This window comes from Gobio gobio (assembly GCF_949357685.1).
Source record: "Gobio gobio genome assembly, chromosome: 7".
Classification (NCBI taxonomy): Eukaryota; Metazoa; Chordata; class Actinopteri; order Cypriniformes; family Gobionidae; genus Gobio; species Gobio gobio.
In genome coordinates this window covers 38,635,118-38,655,288 of record NC_137103.1, presented here as the reverse complement: position 1 = coordinate 38,655,288, position 20,171 = coordinate 38,635,118, and the positions used below count along the sequence as shown (strand labels likewise).

At 38.4% G+C, this 20,171-nt stretch overlaps 2 protein-coding genes across 3 annotated transcripts; one reads left to right on the top strand and one right to left on the bottom strand.

Annotated features, from left to right (window-relative positions):
- The first annotated feature begins 52 nt into the window (after window positions 1–52).
- Window positions 53–8,771, top strand: hspd1 (heat shock 60 protein 1). The gene is made up of 11 exons (XM_079822584.1): window positions 53–201; window positions 2,012–2,187; window positions 2,301–2,636; window positions 2,957–3,052; window positions 3,148–3,241; window positions 3,329–3,497; window positions 5,478–5,577; window positions 5,744–5,989; window positions 6,075–6,249; window positions 6,343–6,521; window positions 7,369–8,771. The coding sequence occupies exons 2-11, from the start codon at window positions 2,014–2,016 to the stop codon at window positions 7,525–7,527; spliced, it is 1,728 nt and encodes a 575-aa protein (XP_079678710.1). The 5' UTR covers window positions 53–201; window positions 2,012–2,013; the 3' UTR covers window positions 7,528–8,771.
- A 1,739-nt stretch (window positions 8,772–10,510) lies between these two features.
- On the bottom strand, window positions 10,511–19,942 carry coq10b (coenzyme Q10B). Of its 2 annotated transcripts, none has more exons than XM_079822585.1 (5): window positions 19,791–19,942; window positions 17,173–17,325; window positions 14,715–14,907; window positions 12,607–12,708; window positions 10,511–11,987 (listed from the first exon to the last, which is right to left on the bottom strand). In XM_079822585.1, exons 1-5 carry the CDS (start codon window positions 19,889–19,891, stop codon window positions 11,820–11,822), a joined length of 717 nt encoding a protein of 238 aa, XP_079678711.1. In that variant the 5' UTR covers window positions 19,892–19,942; the 3' UTR covers window positions 10,511–11,819. The 2 variants fall into 2 exon arrangements, with proteins under 2 accessions (XP_079678711.1, XP_079678712.1); XM_079822586.1 differs by having other exon boundaries at window positions 10,511–12,533; window positions 12,584–12,708; window positions 19,791–19,921.
- Window positions 19,943–20,171: the final 229 nt, after the last annotated feature.

The following is a 20,171-nucleotide window of genomic DNA, read 5'->3' as shown; positions in this document are numbered from 1 at the left end:
TTAAAGAGAATAATGCCTGTCTATCGTGAGAGTATTGTGTTATTCAGATGTCAGGGCAGCGGGGCGGTTACCCGGATGTAGAACACATGTGCGTAAAGTGTAACTGCAGCAGCTCTAAAGCGGCTCCTCTTCTTATATCATTCAGTCTTCTGTACTGACGGCCACGCGCATCCCTTCATTCAACCTCCAGACCACTCTGCAGTAAGTCATTTAGAGCATTGTACTCCTTCATAAAAGCATATGAACATACGATATTGCGTAAAGCTTTTTTTTACTGGCCTGGTAATATAAAGAAGAACTTAATTAGATCAAACAGGCGGATACGTAACACGTAACATCATCATGTAATGCTAGAACTGTCAGTTTGTTTTTTGGTGTTGAATGTAACATCATGCATGTTTATTTTCTAATTAGCTGTCATTTAAGCATATTTTTAGTACACTTATAGTTAATTGCAGATTGTGCTTCTCAGACTGGCATTATAGTAACAAACGTGTTTCGTGCATCATATGTAACTTACTGCTTAACAATTATACTGCATTAGTGTTATATCTGCTGCCTTGACTACTGTTTTACAAGCAAAACAAGGAAAGCGTAATCTTAAGTGAAATATAGTGATGATAGCTCGCATGCTAACTGTAGCAAATTCTATGAAGTTGAGGCCTAAGGATACTATATATGTATGGAACAATTAATCGGTGTCAGGGCTACAATGGGTAGTTTTGATAAAATAGAAGGGATACGCCGGGAAGTAACGCGAACTCATGGAGATGAAAGGGATCGTTTCCGTCTCTGTCGTGACGCGAGTAATTTTGACCTTGTGACGGACGCCCTGAACACACGTGGGGTAGATGAGGGACTCGCTGCATCTACAGCTTTGAATGGTACCGACACGTCGTTTGCATGAACACATTTAGTGTAGCTTTACCTTTTGGCCCTGCTTTTTAAAACCTTTTTTCCGCTTTTGACTTTTTTTTTCTCTCGAAACATTGTCTATGACAACCATGAAATTTGTAAAATTGGGGATTATCTCCCCACATTTACCAGCTCATAATTATAATATTTTACGGAATTAACAGTTTGATATTTAGGGCATTAAGTATAAGGAGAGTAGGTTAACGAATGAATGAATCAGGCATTGTAATCCATTCAAGGACCAGCGGGGGCAAAGTCTAGTTTTTGGAGTCTGGGGTTATGTGACCTCGACAACAGACTTTTTTCATTGGCGTAATTAAACTTAAAATACATGTGATTTTTTTTTTCTTTTCTTTTCTTTGAATACCATGCATAATGTCATTACTGCGTGACAGATATCACTAAAGTTATGACAAATCACACTAGTATGTGAGGCTCTGTAAATCAAAAAAGTAACCGAGTGCTGTCGGTGACTGTTTGCCAATCAGAAACGGCTGTCTGCCAACCTCAACCAATGCCGCGAGCTGTGGGCGGGGCTACCCGTTTGTCTAAAATGAATGGTAGTTCACCCAAAAATGAACATTTGCTGTTAATTTAATAACCCTCAGGCCATCCAAGATGTAGGTGACACTTTCTTTTCCTTCAGATTTTTTGAATCTCAAAGTGATGGCACCCATTGATTTTCATTATATGAATCACAGATGACCACGGTTTCAGCTAAAAATCTTTACTCTACTACTGAAGAAAAAGTCACCCATATCTGGATAGCCTGAGGGTGAATAAATTAACAGCAAATTTAAATTTTTGGGTGAACTATCCCTTTGAGAACCAGGGGGCCGAGGTAAAAGTCCAAGCCAAGGGTGACTAACAAAGACAAAACAATTAAAAATTGAAATTTCATATTTTAATTAATTATTTTTATTTGTAGAAACAGTATTTAGGAAAACCTAGATGTGTGTGGAAGCCTCATTCTGAAAGTGTGATTTCTAATGGATTGGAGTGTTTCTGAACTATTTTAATGGTGTCACTTACACCTTGATTGATTTATCTTATTTTTTGAATATTGAATGTTATGCTTTTGTTCTCGTTCTCTTAGAAATGCTGCGTTTACCCAGTGTAATGAAACAGATGAGGCCAGTATGCAGGGCACTGGCCCCACACCTGACTCGTGCATATGCCAAGGACGTCAAGTTTGGAGCAGATGCCCGGGCCCTCATGCTTCAGGGCGTTGACCTTTTGGCTGATGCTGTGGCTGTCACCATGGGACCAAAGGTATGCTAAGTTTGATACGTTTCTAGATAAACAACAGACATGGTATTGCTCTGAAAGTCAAGTTTGTAATCATTAATGGAACCATCACAACTAGATTGGCCTCTTTCCCACAGGGTCGCACCGTTATCATTGAGCAGAGCTGGGGAAGCCCCAAAGTCACCAAAGATGGTGTCACAGTTGCCAAAAGTATTGACCTGAAAGATAGGTATAAGAACATCGGGGCCAGGCTGGTACAGGACGTGGCCAATAACACTAACGAAGAGGCTGGAGATGGCACTACAACCGCAACGGTACTGGCCCGTGCTATTGCCAAGGAGGGATTTGACACCATCAGTAAAGGCGCAAACCCTGTGGAGATCCGTAGAGGAGTCATGATGGCGGTGGAAGAAGTCATCAATGAACTCAAGAGACTCTCCAAACCAGTCACAACACCAGAGGAAATTGCTCAGGTAAAAAGGTCTTAAAAATTGTCTTAAATTTGACTTGAAATAGAAGTTGCAATAGTTTTTTTTCTTGCCTATTGTAATGTATATCAAAGTGAAACTTCTCAAACAAGAAAAAATGTAGAGTGGGACTTGATTTGTCCTGCCCTTGCGGCGATGAACACATCTTCAGTAAAGAGATGTCGTTGCCTGAGGGAGGGGAAGTTATTTTGATTAAAGCACATTAATTAAAAAAGATCACTTATAATAAAAACAGACAGAAATAAGACTTGTCAATTCCTTAAATGTGGACCTTTTTAATTTCCGTCAATCTTACTTTGATACAGGTGGCCACTATTTCTGCCAATGGAGACGTTGAAGTTGGTAACATCATCTCCAATGCCATGAAGAAAGTTGGACGCAAGGGTGTTATTACAGTGAAGGTAGGTTGCTTCAATGAAAGTAGTATTTAGTACAGATGGAATGATGGTTTGGTCCTTAAAATATCTCAGACTCGAATTGTTATTCTTGTTTAAAGGATGGTAAAACCCTACATGATGAGCTTGAGATCATTGAGGGCATGAAGTTTGACCGTGGCTACATTTCTCCTTACTTCATCAACACCTCTAAAGGTGCGTATTTGGTATTAGAAGGTCATGTGTTTGTAGAAGTATTAAGGCTGGAATGACAATAGGCTGGAATTTATTCTCTGCCTTCAGGCCAGAAGTGTGAGTTCCAGGATGCTTATGTGCTTTTGAGTGAGAAGAAAATCTCCAGCGTACAGAGCATCGTACCAGCTCTGGAAATTGCCAACCAGCATCGCAAGCCTCTGGTCATCGTGGCTGAAGATGTGGACGGAGAGGCACTCAGCACTCTGGTCCTCAACAGGTTTGTTTCTCAAACATGTTCCACAAGTACACAAGAAATCTGTTAAATGGATAAATGTGAAAAAGAACTAGGTTTTATTAAAACTGAACTTCAAAAAGTAATTTTACTGATTGATTTTTACACAAATAATACCAAGTTAATTGCATTCATTTTTTTTTTTCATAAAATAATTTAGTTATAGTGTTAGATGTTTAATAAATGATTATGGGATCTCCTTTAAACAGTTTTCAGAATCTTTGACATTATTATTAGTAATAATATTAATATATGTTTATTTATATATTTATTTTTTTAATGACATTGGCTCTCTCAAAAGTTGTTGAATACATGACCTCTTCAAAAAAGTTTTGTAATTAAAATTATTTATACCATTATTTTTAATAGATAATATAATTATTAAAATATTATTAAAGGTCCCATGGCATGGAGTTTATTTTATAATGTATTCTGAGGTGTATTTATATTGTTAGTATGATTTTTACATCATAAAATGTCATAATTTAGAAATAAAAGGCATTTTTTCTATACTGATGTTTGCCCTCTGGCTGAATGCCCTGTTTCAAGGGGCGTGTCTGCCGTGAGACTTCAGTAAAAACACCCACTAACTTTAGTAAATTATGGATCAGCGCTGACTTGAGACGTGAATCGTTTAGAACGGTTCAGTCCGATTTGGTGATCTGGTTCGATCAGTTCACTAAAAAGAACCGGTTCAAAAGAACAATTCGTTCATGAACCGAACATCACAAATTGACCAGAGAAGGAGCAATTGCTAACAAAGTTATATTGTAACTACTGAGTTCTGAGCGCGCTGTCAGTGCGAGTTTGTGTTTGTATCTGAGAGATATGAATAAACACGAATCCCAGTCATGCCGAGCCCATCTTCCTCCTTATTCTACCAACTTTGTAACACATGTAATGTACCATTACAGCTGTCGAGAGGAACGAGTTACGAGTTTATTATTTAACATTATTTTTAGATATTTTCCTATCATATGAAAAGCGTCAGTGAAGCGCATTGAGTACACAGCGCAAACAAAGACACAACAGCGCAGTAATCGAATGTAATCCAGTTTATTGTGGGGATAGCTGGCTAGTCTAGCCCGGATATGCTCACACTTACCCCCCTTCTGCTTAATCTCACGCCGCGTATGGTCCCTCCGCTGTGGGCGAGATGCAGTAGTGGGGGTCGGTGATGTTGAAGGCCAACCGGTCAGTGCGGCCCGAGCTTCGGCGTGCGTGAGGTTTATCTCTAAACATGTGGCTCTGCTGATGTTGAGCAGAAACTCACGACTGTATGCACATTTTAGAACAGATAGACGTGACGAGGACATATAAAAACACTGACTCCCAGCGTGTGCACGAATAATAAAGTTCTGTGTGAACTTGAATAATTAGCTACACATCAGAAATCACTGATCACAGATCAGAAGGAACTGAAAAAAGACTTGTTTTCATTTGTACATCCAAACACTGAGAAACTACCAGCATTCACTCGTTCACAAACCATGATCTCTCGAGGACAAACAAATATGGCGCTCGCATGGGCGTGCTAAATTCTCTGGGCGGAGGAAAGGGAGGTAACCGTTCCTGTTATGACATCATTACAGGAAAATTCAAGATCAGCTCGTCTGGGCTGTCATTTTCTCAAAGGCAGAGAAAGACGGCCAGAACTCGGTTTACACCGATCAAAATTTCTAGCCACTTGGGGACAATATTCAGGCTAGGGGAACTCATATTAATGTTGAAAAACCTCATAAAATGAAAATTTCATGCCATGGGACCTTTTAATGACTTTGACTAATACATTACCATATTTATATTTTATCTAAATGTCTAAATAATTAAAAATGTAACTACTGTAGTAATGTTAGTATTTTGGTGGAAACCCCTTTTTTGTAATGGATGGTCATTTTGATGTTTAAGAATAGCCTGTTATTTAAAGGGTCTGAGTTAAAGGTCAATGCTAAATCTCACCAACAGGTTGAAGGTTGGACTACAGGTCGTGGCAGTCAAGGCTCCAGGATTCGGGGACAACCGGAAGAACCAGCTGCAGGATATGGCAGTTTCCACTGGAGGCACGGTATGTTCCTGAGATCTCGTCTTCATCTGTATTCATGATTATAAATTAACTTTATTTCAAACGTCTCATTTATGTGATGGATCAACATATATTGTATTGTGACGTGTATCATATCATGAGGTAGTTGCTATTGCCCAGTCTTTTAACACACCTAAACTGTTTTCAGGTGTTTGGTGATGAAGCTATGGGTGTGGCCCTTGAGGATATCCAGTTACATGACTTTGGCAAGGTCGGCGAGGTCATTGTGACCAAGGATGACACGATGCTCCTCAAAGGCCGCGGTGATCCATCAGCCATTGAGAAGCGTGTGAATGAGATTGCTGAACAGCTGGATAGCACAAGCAGTGACTATGAGAAGGAGAAACTCAACGAGCGTCTGGCCAAGCTCTCTGATGGAGTGGCTGTGATCAAGGTATGAAAGTAGGAAGCATGTAGCTGAGTGTAATGTATTTATCTGCCATGTATCTGTCATCAAAACTCACCATTCTCTTTGTTAGGTTGGTGGAACAAGTGACGTTGAAGTGAATGAGAAGAAAGACCGTGTCACTGATGCGCTGAATGCCACACGAGCTGCTGTGGAGGAGGGAATTGTTCCTGGAGGAGGATGCGCCCTACTCCGCTGCATCCCAGCCCTGGAGAACGTCAAGCCAGCCAATTCCGATCAGAAGATTGGTAGGGACTGGGGATCTCATCCTACAGACCCTGTTAGAAATCACCCTGTGTTAACTTCTTAAAACTGACACTTTTTTTTTCTTGCTCTTCAAGGTATCGACATTATTCGCAGAGCTCTTCGTATTCCTGCAATGACCATTGCCAAGAATGCAGGAGTTGAAGGCTCTCTGGTGGTGGAGAAGATCTTGCAGGGCACTCCAGAGATTGGATATGATGCTATGCTTGGAGAATATGTCAACATGGTCGAAAGAGGCATTATTGACCCCACAAAGGTGTGTATGTGTGGTTCACAAATTTAGAAGTTATTTGTTTAAATAAGTAACAAATCTATCAGTGTGGTTTCTAAATTAATATGACCTGTTCAATATATCGTGACCATATTGGGTGACATTATATACACTACCGTTCAAAAGCTTCGGGTCAATCTATTTTTTTTTTAATGTGTTTTATGCTTATCCATACTGCATTTATTTGGATCAGTAAAAATAATGCAGTAATATTGCAGGAACAACTGTAATATTGTTTATATTACAATTTAAAATAGCAGTGTTCTATTTGAACATTTTAAAAATGTAATTTATCCCTGTCATGAAAGCATCATTTCACAAGTCTTCAGTGTCACATGATCCTTCAGAAATCATTCTAATATGCTGATTTAGTGCTCAATAAACATTTATTATTATTATTATCAATGTTGAACGCAGTTGTGCTGCACTCCTGATATTTTTTTTTCTTTTTCTGGATGATTCAAAAGAACAGCATTTATCTGAAATGAGCAATCTTTTGTCATATGTGTTTAATGTCACTTTTGATGTTTTTAATGAGTCCTTGCTCAAAAGATGGATAGATAGATGGATGGATAGATAGAATATTTAAATGCTACAAATGATTTTTGGCAATTCAATAGAATGTATAAGGCATCACAATATTGTGATGCCTAATACATTCTTTTGTATTGCCAAAATTAATTTGTAGCATTTAAATTGATTATTTTTACCAGTTATTGGCCAAAACATGAAAGTAATTGGCTTAGTAGTATCTGCCAGAAATGTAACCCCTGTGCATCCATAATAAAAATATAATGCTTTTATAAAAAATGTAATTTGTCTCCCCCTGCAGGTTGTCAGGACAGCATTGCTAGACGCCGCAGGTGTTGCATCTCTGCTGTCTACTGCTGAGGCCGTTGTCACCGAGCTACCAAAGGAGAAGGAGGATGCGCCAGCTGGAGGAATGGGTGGCATGGGCGGCATGGGCGGAATGGGTGGCATGGGATTCTAAACCGATCTGCACTGACTTTAGTGGAAGGGTTGTGGGCAGGGGACATGATTTGCCCCTCCCCTTCGACTTGGAAAAACCTGCCGAAACCGAGTGCTGGTGGTCTGAACATGGAGCAAAAGAAATGGACGTTACAGGCTCCCATCCTTCCACCACCTTGTCTGATCTCATCTCTTTACTCATGGCTGAAGATGTTACCCTACTTCTTTAAAGACAAGTTTCTGATCATGTGACCAGGGATAATGAATCTGTTTGCCTTTGTTCTGTAACATTGTGCTCACCAATGTCTAATGGGAAAATGCATTTAACAAATTACATATTGTCATGCTGTTGTATTGTGTGATATAACTGGTTCTGAATCAGACCATCTGTAGGGGCTTAAAAAGCCAGGTGTTAAGGTTAAAGCCTGCCTTCGTGAGCAAGAAAATAGTAGAAACTTTGACCAGTTGTAAAAAAAAAAAAAAAAAATTCCACTTCATTGATCAGTTCATTTTTTTTTTGTACACTGTTCATTGTTTCATATGAAAAAATAAAACCCTCGTTTGAGGATTATACAACTTGACAAAGCATGTACTTGTTTTGCCTTTCCGTTGTTACAATTTTTCCCACTGAATAGAAATACTTCATCTTGAAGAATTGTGTGGTTTTCCTTTTTTTAGTTTAATATATAAAGGGATAGTTCACCCAAAAATTAAAATAGTCATTGATTCACCCTCATGTCGTTCCAAACCTTTGTCTTTTTGTTTTTTCATTTTCTGTGAAACGCAAAGTTGATACTTTGAAAGTCAATGGGGTGCAAAACAATATTGGACCCTATTAACTTGAGAGATGTGTTAATATATCAATTTTTTTATCTGTGTGTGATGACCATTTTATTTGTGGGTGAACTATTCTTTTAAAATCTGAGGGTTAAACATATTTTGGTAAAGACTAGAGTTTGGTAGGAAGGTTGAGTGGAGGGATGGGTGAACTTGTTGCACAGCAGTTTTAAAACAGCTATACAAGCATATGCCCAACAATTTACTGAATACAATTAGTGTGAATTCGTTCTAAAGATCTAACTCTTGAGTAGTCTAGTGGTACAGAATCGTGTTTGAAAAACTGCTGTTGATAATGAGAATTACTTGTTTGTTTTTGTGTTTTTAAAGCTACATGCTCTATGAATGTGCAACAATCATCCAACAATGTTTTGTACAATATAGTCATTAATTCTGTATTTTTTATTTAATAAAATTCAGTGTTCACAAAGAAATACATTTTTGTCCCGTCAATGTCCTAGCCTATCAGTGGCTTCCTTGTCAGGAAGATAATCCTCTTAAAATAGTAATAAACTTGGTATAGCGTTGGCCTGACTAGGACTAATAACTTGAGATATTTTATCAAGTCAATGTAAAACAGCACTCAAGACTTGAGACTTGATTTCATCCACTGAAGAATTAAATGGATTGTGAAAAGTGGGTATTCCATACTAGACTACACCCCTCAAAACACCAGAATGAAGCAAATAATGTTTTGATGATTACAAAGACAAACATTTGTTTCCTTTGTAATATGCACTGATGCAACCAGGAACATTGGTAGAAATCAGGAACAAGAAATTGTTCATTCTGATTTCATGTTGAGTCTTGACTTTAACAAGCAGTCCCTAAAGTAATTATTTGCATGAAAAGATGCTGGTTTGAAATCCAAACTTCACTACAGAGGTATTTTATTTTTATTTATGTAAATTGTTTGTCCTTTTGGAGCTTGACAGCACATGGTCACAGTTGATTTAACATTGTGTAAAAGAGCTGCATGAAGAACATAAAATAGGGTTTTTCATTAAAAAAACAGGTTTGATCCAGTTCAGTAGTGCTACATACTTCCTTTCAAAAGTTTGGGTTTAGTAAGAGTTTTAAAATTTTGTTTTAAAGAAATGTAAAACTTTTTCAGCAAGGATGCTTCAAATTGTTTAAAAATGACAGTACATACGTTTATAATGTTACAAGTTTTCTATTTCTTTTGAACTTTTTATTCTTTTGACATTTTTTTCACCATACAATATGCTGAAAATTCAGTTTTGCAGTCACAGGAATAAATTATATTATTAAATAAGATATTTTAAATTGTAATTTTGTTTTATATTGTATTTTTGATCAAATAAATGCTGCCATGGTAAGCTTCATAACTTTATCTGAATGTACATTAATAATCGATTCGCAAGCTTTATAACATAACATTTAATAGTTTTAATAACTTTCAGTGATCAGTTACCAATAATAGTTTTGTGAATGTTTCTGTACTTTGCAAAAAACTTCAGTTACACTTTATATAAGGTGTCCTTGTTACAGTGTAATTATACATTTAAGTACGGAGTGATATTAATTTAGAAGGTACTTATGGTGAAGGTTAGGATTTAGGGTTAATTGCATGTAATTATACATGATTTCCTGTTATTACTACAGTTAGTACTTGTAACATGTAACAAGGACAGTGTAAAATACACTTGTTGTTACCAAAACTTCTCTCAGGATAATAAATGACTGCTTCAATGACCCAAAGTCTGTGAATAACATAATACGATTATACTAATGCTGCTAATAAACAACAGTATTTCTTGCATATTTTCTGAGCAATAATAATACTATAACAGTGCAAAATAATAACCATTTCTTGCTGAGTAAAATGTCTTGACACAAAGGTTAAATGCTACAGTTTGATATTTATACCATTGCATAATTAATTCCATTTCACACACACTCCCTAAAAAGAAAAAATATTGTGTGTTCTGTACATTCTCATGACGCCAATATTCCATTGCAACACAGCCAGTGTGTTGTAATTCGATCTTTAGAGCCGTCACTGACACTGGCCACTAGGGGTCATAAAATGGGTTACTTGGAAGCATTCTAATATTAACCCTCACATGATCAACCTATTTTAAGTATAGAAACTAGTCAGAACCATATGTTGATAAACAACACACAAACCACACCAGACACAAGGCTAGGTTTTACATATAAAAATAGTTTATAAACCATGCAGGCAGGATACATATTCACCCACAACACACTCATTAAAACACCTCAATTAAAACAAAACAAAACAAAAAATAGATCCCAAAAAGAAAGAAATGAAGAAAAAAAAAAAGATTATTCAATTGTTTTTTTTGTAGCTCAATTGTGCACTGAAGTTTAGTCTGTGATCTTGCATCAGATATGTACACGTGGTTAACCCATAACCAAAATAAATATAGGATACACGCATACATGTTTTTAAGATAAGGATAAATAATATGTAACTTTCTCTGTAAAAAGGCAGTAAGCATGAGGATGCGAGCAGGGTGGGGATTGGAATCTTTAAAGGTCGGTGGCGACGGATACCTCACTACAATCTGATGAGAGCTCTGGGAAAGATTCGGTATGTTCTCTGTTCCCAGAGTTTGGGCCCTTTTAGAAGAAGTGGATATCGTAGATGGGTGAGCGGTCTGTTAAAAACTACATACAAATATATTGCACACCTCTAGGAGAGAAAAGCAGTCTTTAATATAGACACTTAAAATCATATGAGACTTCGCTCCCATCGGAGGAGTGAACTGGAGCGGCAAGGCAGCGTAGTTTTTTGTCAGCCTCTTAGCGTTTGTTTTTCAAGCCCTTGTTTGTGCTGGTATGCAAGAATACAACAGACCTGAGTCCGGCGTGCAGCCTTGATATCCTTATAGCGATTTGTGTGCATTTGGCTGTAGTTAGTGTCAGTCTTCTGCACGTGACGCATCCACTCAAGTTGAGTCTCCTCATCCCTTTCTTGAAATCTTAAAGGATCACCTAAAAGCTTTTAAATAAATACATCACTCACCTGTCACATAAACTTTCTAACATGAGGGACAATCTTTCCATAATACCTCAAAATAATGTCCTTTCGAAGAAACCCATGACCTTTGTCTACTGTGCCATTCGGGAAGCCCTTATGGTTTTTGGCAGCTGTTTTTAAAACCATGTCAAGGTCCTCATATAAAAAAATACGGCTCCTGGCGCCATATTGACAGTGGGTTTTAAAAAATTAACATGGAGGTAGTGGGGCAGGGCTCAGTGGGGACAATCAAGCCCCCCATAAAAAGATCCAGCCACATGTTTTTTAGCATAATTCTTTTTTTTAAATCATCTCTTTTGTTTGGACCAGGCACTGACGATATTCAGGCACACAGCGTTCACATTCTCCCGACTGTCTTTATAATACTCTAAATGTATGCGTTCAATAAAACCCTCCAGTTCCCTGAACGACACCCCCTCCCCATCCATCTGAAGCTGTGGAATGAACTACGTGTGGTGGACCTCATGGAACATGAGTTCGCGTGGGATCTGTGTCTCTGGGCCGTATATCTTGGACGCCCGCCGCTCGAAGGCTGACACCATCTGCTTCACGACCTCATCGAAGAAAACGGTGGCCAACTGAGAATGCAGGAGCGATCGGAACTCAAAGGAAATCTAAGAACAGACAGAAGCAGGGAATCACAGACTGCTCACAAGTAAAGTTCCTTAAGTAAAACCCATAAACCTTTCCAGAGAGACCTAACATAAGCTCTATGGTTGTTAAACGATGGTACAAGCTTGTGTAAAAGTCAGCGAGACGACTTATAAACAAAATAATTACAAAAATGTGCTTCTGTCAAACACCAGAAGCAATAAAACGGATTGGTTGATCTGGTTTCAGCATTTCAGCAAAGCCACTGTAGGATACCATAATCAAGGCACAACCTTATTTATTTACATTTTTCGCAGTGCTTTATAGAATAAGTGGATTTTTCATTTCCTCTTAATAGAAGCAAAGTACAGTGTTTTTTTATTTTATTGTATTTACTGATTTTGTATGTGTTGATGAATGTCTACATGTGAATAAAGGCCTAAAGTAAATTTGTTCATCATATAAAGCAACAGAGTCTGAAGTGTTTTAGTTGAACAAACTTTCAATGGAGGGAAAGAAATGAATAATATTACTTTAAGTATAAGCAACGGAAAAACAGTAGCATTTAGCTTCAAAAGCATTCCCAAAGACAGTGCAGCTTAAACTGAGGATGATGAACCAGTTTGTGTTTGTAATACTCACAGCAAAGTCAAGGGTGCATGTACGGGGGTAGCCAGGAAGACCAGGACTGAACCGCCACACCGTCTCAAGGTTATTGAAAAGTTTCCCATCAGAGCAAGATGCCTTAAGAGCAGAAGTAGTCAGAAATTACTTGTAGCTCACACTAGATTAACAAAGTCTGATGATAACACTGTTGTACACTGCATGCAGAATTATTAGGCATGTTGATTTTCTGATCATTTTTTTTTTCAGGCACATTTGACCAATTCCAAACCACATTAATCTTAATAACTACTATTAATTTTGTATTTAATCATTTATAAGTGAAATATAATTGTTCATGAAGGCTGGAAATGAAAAGACATGTTAACTGTAAAATAATTAAGAATTAAGGTGAAGAATTAAGTGTGAAACCATCAGGAACCCTTTAGTCTCCAGCGCCACTGTTTGAAGAATTCATCTTCCAGAATCTGGCCGTAAGTTTTGTGAGTTATTTTTAGTACATCTCCTATCCTGAAGTCTGTTTTGCAGAGATGAACAAAAATGAACTCCCAAAACTTACTGCCAGATTCTGGAAGATGAATTCTTCAAACTGTGATACAAGAGGATGTGGTGCTGGTTCTTCTGTATTCACAACACTTCTTCATGTATTTTACAACACATCAGCTTGTGATTCTTATTAAGTTGTGGTCACTTTTTAGGAATTTTTACCTAACTTAAGTCTCTGAGATCCTGACACCTTGCACTTCTGGAGACTCCAGGTAGGTTGCAGTTCTGAAAAATGGTGGTGCTGGAGACTAAAGGGTTCCTGATGGTTTCACACTTAATTATGAATTATTTTACAGTTAAAGGGATAGTTCACCCAAAAACGAAAATTTGATGTTTTTCTGCTTACCCCTAAGGCATCCAAGATATAGGTGTCTTCCTTTCTTCAGTAGAACACAAATTAAGATTTTTAACTCCAACCGTTGCGGTGTGTCACTCATATAATGCTTGTCAATGGGGTCTAATTCTATTAGAGTAAAAAAAACATGGACAGACAACTTCAAATTAAACCCTGCCGCTCGTGACGACACATTGATGTCTTAAGACACGAAACGATCAGTTTCTGAGAGAAACCGAACGGTATTTATGCAATTATTTCACCTCATATCAGACGAATGTCTTCAGCTCTCCAGACTGCCATCACTTCCTGTGAGTGAGGTCAAAATTCCGGCCGGGTCATAGATATGTATACGTAGATTCCTCATTCGAGCGATCCACGCAGGCACTAATGAGGAATCTATGTATATATCTATGACCCGGCTGCTATTTGACCGGGATCATATATTTCACAGGAAGTGATAGCAGTCTGGAGAGCTGAAGACATTCGTCTGATATGAGGTGAAATAATAGCATAAATACCGTTCGGTTTCTCTCAGAAACCGATCGTTTCGTGTCTTAAGACATCAATGTGTCGTCACAAGCCGCGGGGTTTAATTTGAAGTTGTCTGTCCATATGTTTTACTCTAATAGAATTAGACCCCATTGACAAGCATTATATGAGTGACACACCGCAACGGTTGTAGTTAAAAATCTTAATTTGTGTTCTACTAAAGAAACGAAGACACCTACATCTTGGATGCCTTAGGGGTAAGCAGAAAAACATCAAATTTTCTTTTTTGGGTGAACTATCCCTTTTACATGTGTCTTTTCTTCGCCACCTGTTTTTGTCTGACCCAATAAGCATTTCACTGTCCAATGGTCATGCCTTAATTGCAATGTCTAGTATTGCATTAGTATTGCATCCTTCTCATGGGCATTTAATAATTTTAAAGAGTTAAATCTCTTTTTTGGCTCATTTTATCTGTAAAAGAAAACGTGCATAATCATTTTGCACACCTGAATATAAAGGGTTTTTAATTTCCAGCCTTCATGAACAATTAAATATCACTTATAAATGATTAAATACAAAATTAATCGTAGTTATTAAGATGAATGTGGTTTGGAATTGGTAAAATGTGCTTGTAAAAAATATTATCAGAAAATCAACGTGCCTAATAATTCTGCACACAGTGAATATGCCACTAAACCACTGCCATCAATTCATAAAACAGATCTATATTAAAGAAAAATTAAGATGTACATACCTTTACCAAATGAGGGCGGACTGTAGTAATGAGAGAGGTGTAGTTTTCTACCACAGGAGGGAAGCCCACAGTCAGCTTGGCCTTGCAAAATCCTGTGCGGCGGAATACAACATCTGAGCGCTTGCACCAGGGCACGAACAGCAGGTAGTCTTCTACTTTGGCCACAACCTCATACATTTCCTGCATTGAGTACCTGCATGTCATAGAAAAGTCAGTTAGCCAAGATAATATAATAATGTTCTATGTAAATCACACCAATTGTTTTGTTTTTATTTTGGGAGTATATCTCTTAGGTGTGTGTGTGTGTGTGGGGGGGGGGGGGTCTTTCTACACAGGTAAGTAGTAATTTAGCAGACACTTTAACTCAAAGTGACTTACAGTACACTGAATACAGTGGAGTAATCCAGGGTTAAGTGCTCAAAGTCACAATGGTGATAGCTCATAAACTTTCTGATTACCAGCCCTGAGCTCCTTTAGCCATTACGTCACACCACAGAATCTGCAGTTATAGTCTGAAGAGTGCGATGACCTTTCCTATAAATCTAAGTATAGGGGCATGGCAGCTCATAACCTCACTGAAAGAGAGATTGGATGATTTAAATATAACTCATCACCATACAGGTGTGACCTAAACAAAAGGTTATTGCTAAAGACGAAGATGGATTTAGTGCTGTCACTAAAACGTGTTTCTAATGGGCGATTCAGAAAACCAATCAGATATGAAGGCACAGATATCAGTGTGGGATTGAGTCACTCCAAAATGGAATCAAGAAAGGTTAAAACACTGTTTACAGTCACTTTTTTGTACACAGGGTCCATCAGAGGTAAATGTGGACACGTCCTCGGTTTTAAGGTCTCATTCTAGAGCATATAAAGACCTTCAAGTTAAAGATGAAAGATAAGACAAAATGTCCCTCAGCATTCGCTTGTAAGAAGTTACAATCTAACCAATTATGATGCTCTTGAAAGTGCACAGACTAAACAGGTGCTTAGTTTATTTCCTGGATATTCACATAATCATTTAGCACATGCTTTTATCCAAAGCTACTGACGGTACATTTATTACAAGGACTTCCCCTGAAGCAATGTATGGTTCATTGCAAGGGTACAATCGTGATTCACATGGCTCACTCCTTACAGCCTTCTGGATGCCAATGCTATGTCTCAGGAGAACCACCATCCTTTAGAAGTCTGAATATAGACTGGTCATAAAAAGATTGGTATAATTTGAATCCGAAAAGTAAGCCGTATTGATTACTCCTTGGATAATTGTTAGTTGGACCAACTAGTTCTTAAGACTAGTTATTATGCTGCGTTCCAGACACCTCGAGATTTAGATTTTTCCCACCTCGTTCTTGGTAATAACGTCTTGAATGGCACTCAAACTTGGGGTCCATCAATCAACCCCGACCTCAGCAAGACGCATCATTTGACATCACTTCCAAGATGTCGGCAAGTTCTGCTTAAACGTGAAAACAAACTTTACCATTAGACATAAGTTTATGTAATAATACCTTTGTTTTTGCTTTTCGTCTGCTGTTTTCAAAGCGATTTTATGTTGTTTGTATTCTATTTTTTCCCTAGTTGACACAAAAACATAATATGCCCTTGTTGAGTGGTGGAGACATTATGCGGTCAACGTGTGAACATGACGTCTGATTGCCTGGAACTCACTGGGGTCTGAAGTGGGACATTTAATTTGGGATATTCCCACGACCAACCTCGTCTGGAACGCAGCATTACTCCTACATGGTATGCAAAAGGTGAGCAATACCTGGATAACACACTGCATGTTCTGAGAGTGTGAAGTGTGCAACATATAGACATTTAGCTATTCCATAAGGCCAATGGAACTATCAAATTTAATAAAAAAATAAAGAAAACCATCAAATGTATTAAATACAATTGAACAGCTTTTCAGAATAAATAAATAAAGGGGGGGGGGGGTTAACTTACACTTGAAAAGAGCTAGGTGGCTCTTTTAAAGTTTAAGTAACACCGAAGTGAATTGTTTAGGTTGTTGTTAGTATGTCATGGGTCAAAGGAGGATGGCATGGCAGATGTAGTGTGTCCTGGAATGCATTTACTATATATCTGCATACCTACAGAACATACTTCATAGACTGTAGACAAGTTCTTCGTCAAATTTAGTATGTGTACACGTGCTGCATTAGTGCTGGGGCTCTATTCTGCAGGACAGCTGATCCTCTGCTATAAAATTTCAGGCATCAGTTGTCAGAAGCGGTTCCTAAGTAATTTGTGATGACGTGAGATAACCAGTACAGATCCATACTCCAATAACTCCAGATATCTAGAAAGCTGACACAATAAATATTCCCATGCCCCGTTACATAAACAACATTTGCAAGGACACTGGGGCTAATGTAATCATGTACCTCAATAAAAACTAAAAATAGCAACAGATCATGCCCCATATCCAACTTGGTTGGGAACATACCCAATGATACGTCTTTCAGAGTACTCCTTCCTCTTGTTGAAGGAGTCAGAGAAGTTGAAGAAGCTCCGGGCAGGTGCCACCACAGCACGACCTGACACAGCCCTGAAGAGGGGCGGCACTCTGGTCATCAGAATTCCACATGAAGACAGATATCTGTTGACAAAACAGGGTGAAAGTACGTCATTAGTACCTATACATAGACAGGTAGTGGCATTCTTCAAGACTTTGTGTACTTTGTTAGTGTGATAATTTAGGCACTATCTGCTTGTTGGATGTGTCAAGATAGCAGACGACTCCTACAAGTCAGATAAGAGTGTATCTATAAATTACATAGATAGCTGTTTGCAATTAACAAGATTTGGACTCTCTAGCAAGACAGAGCCTTGATTAAGAAATGTGAAAACAACTGCTCGCTCGCCTTAATCTAATCCCAATAACATGCGTTTTCAGACAAAAAAAAACAGACTACTGCAAAATTGAGTTGTCCTTGTGGGCCACACTTGTCTGGCTATCACCAGACCAAGCTCAATTTAAGATTGAACACTGGTCTGGGGAGTCTGCTATGTATTTTCTAATAATTCAATGAGCATAATTCAAATGACTCTGTATGCAATTGGATAGTCCTTCAACCAATCAGACCACAAGAGGAGTGATTAACAGGCAACGACCCATCGCTTCTCTATCGGTCATCGTGTTAAACCCGCCAGGTGGATAAGTCAGTCTGTGATTGGTTCCCGCAAAAGTGTAACAGAAGCAGGATAGATGAATGTACAGGTTTCCAGACGGAGCTGCAGGGCGAAATCAAAATCGCCAGCAGATCAGCCTGGGTTTCCCCAGTCTAGGGCCGCACACAAACATATAGCACAACCACAACTCTTTCAAGCCTGTTCTTTTAACAAATCATTCAGTAAGATTCACAAACTTATGAGCTAGCAGTCTGACGAATCCTTCATTGATAACCACACTGAATCACTTTCAGTGATGTCAATCTCAACATTACTAAATTACTTGAGGCAGGCATCAACAAACAACTGAACAATTGTTAATAAATTATATTATAATTATGGAGACTCTTTGTTACTAAGATTTGAATTTGAAAAAAAAAAAGCAAACAGCTGTCAACAACCTTTCCAAAATGCAAACAACATGTGATAAGTACGTGTAGCCTAGATGTGGTTGCACAGAATTTATGTACAATGCTCTATCGTGACAAATTTTATGTGGAATTGTGTGTAAAAATGTGGCATTTAAGAGTTCCCTGTATTGTTTTAATTGTTATGCACTGGCTAATTTAATTCACAAAGGCTTTGAATGACAAACTTTTGAAATGCTAATGATGGGCTTAAAAATGCCAATTGTGATGCAACCAACCTTACAAATTAGACCACACAAGCAATCCACAAAACAAGCTGCGTAAAGCTGTTGTGTACTAGATAGTGTACTTCTTGATTCAAATAGTTCATCACTAACTATAAAACCTTATGGAGTTGCGCATTCATGCCGTGGGAGCATGGTTATGCAATCCATGACATGTTAACCTGCCCTCTATTTGTCAAGACATAGATCAAAAGAAGAGCGTGATCACTGACCACTATAACCAAGTCAAGGGCAGTAGTAACACCCCATTCCATTAAAATGTGTCAGACCAATTACGTACAGATATCTGAAACGCATGTGGATGGGGCTTTTGCTCTAAAAATGGCACAATATCTCAATGGAAAGAGTGGCACCAAAATGTATTCATGTCGGCGCAAGAGCTGTCAAGCACTGACAGAACAGACACTTCAGATGGCCTTATGCCAAGCAGTCATAGCACTTGGCTGCCCAGCACTTGGTATGGGTACATTAGGTCCCTGGCCACATGTGATAAACGTCACAGCTTGGCTTGTGACGTCACATTCTGCAGAATTATTTAAACACATACCTGCAAAGGTGTCTGGAAAGAATTACTAATTCAATTCTTGTTGCACTATATACATATGTGGTTACATGATGGGTGCCAAATGTTGTTAGTATTTTATTATTTCCCCAATAAAAAAATGTGATTGTATCTGATATGCATTATATTAAATAATTACATCTTAACTTACACCAACTGTGTGTATGCAGTTGATGACCAGATTTTCCAAAAAGAGCAAAATCACACTTTTTGTTGTTTCCCCTTATAAAAGCACTTGGTTGCATCTGAGCTTGGAGCTATATGAATAAAATAAATAAACTCGAATAAACACCAACTGCATGCAGTTGATAATCAGTTGAACCAAAAATGAAAAGAAAGCTCTTGTTAAATAAGTTACACCTGATCAATTACTTAACCTTGCCACTGTCACTTATCTGGCAACCAGATATGTGACTCCCTCCCACCCACCCAACCACCCCCTACCTAAAGTTAGTATGGTTTTTACACACTTATTTGAGTACGTCAAATACATTAATACATTGTTGGACACTAAATAAAGGTTGTATGAACTCAAACGTGTCAAGTAGGCCTTCAATTGTATCCACTTGTAAGAGCGAAACTAACCGTCCAACTATCGTCAGCAGCTCGCGAGTTCTCTCACTAATCATTTCGATCTTCATATAACCGCACACAGAACGTGAGAAATGTCGTTAATTACCTCACTCCACTCCTGCCCGGTGTTTCTCGACTGGTTGTGGACGGTAAGTTTCTGATACATTCCGCCACCGCTCTCCTCAAACACCGGGAGCCTCTCGCCATCTTCACTTCACCTCTTTTTCGCCTCCCGTAGAGAACTCTTTTCCCGTCTCGAAGACCAGCCTTCTCAGAGACCCGCCCTAGGATCTCATTGGCTGAGGCTGTTTTTCTTGGCGTCGGATTGGTTCAGTCTTCCGTCCGTCACATAGTGAGTGTACTGACGTAAGTGTTTTAATTGTGCAGAGGGTTTGCGTGCGCAGAATTGTCACGGGATGCGGGATTGGGTTGCCCAGACTGCGCGACCTACAGTGCATAGTTAGTAAAGGTTACAGCTAAATTTGTT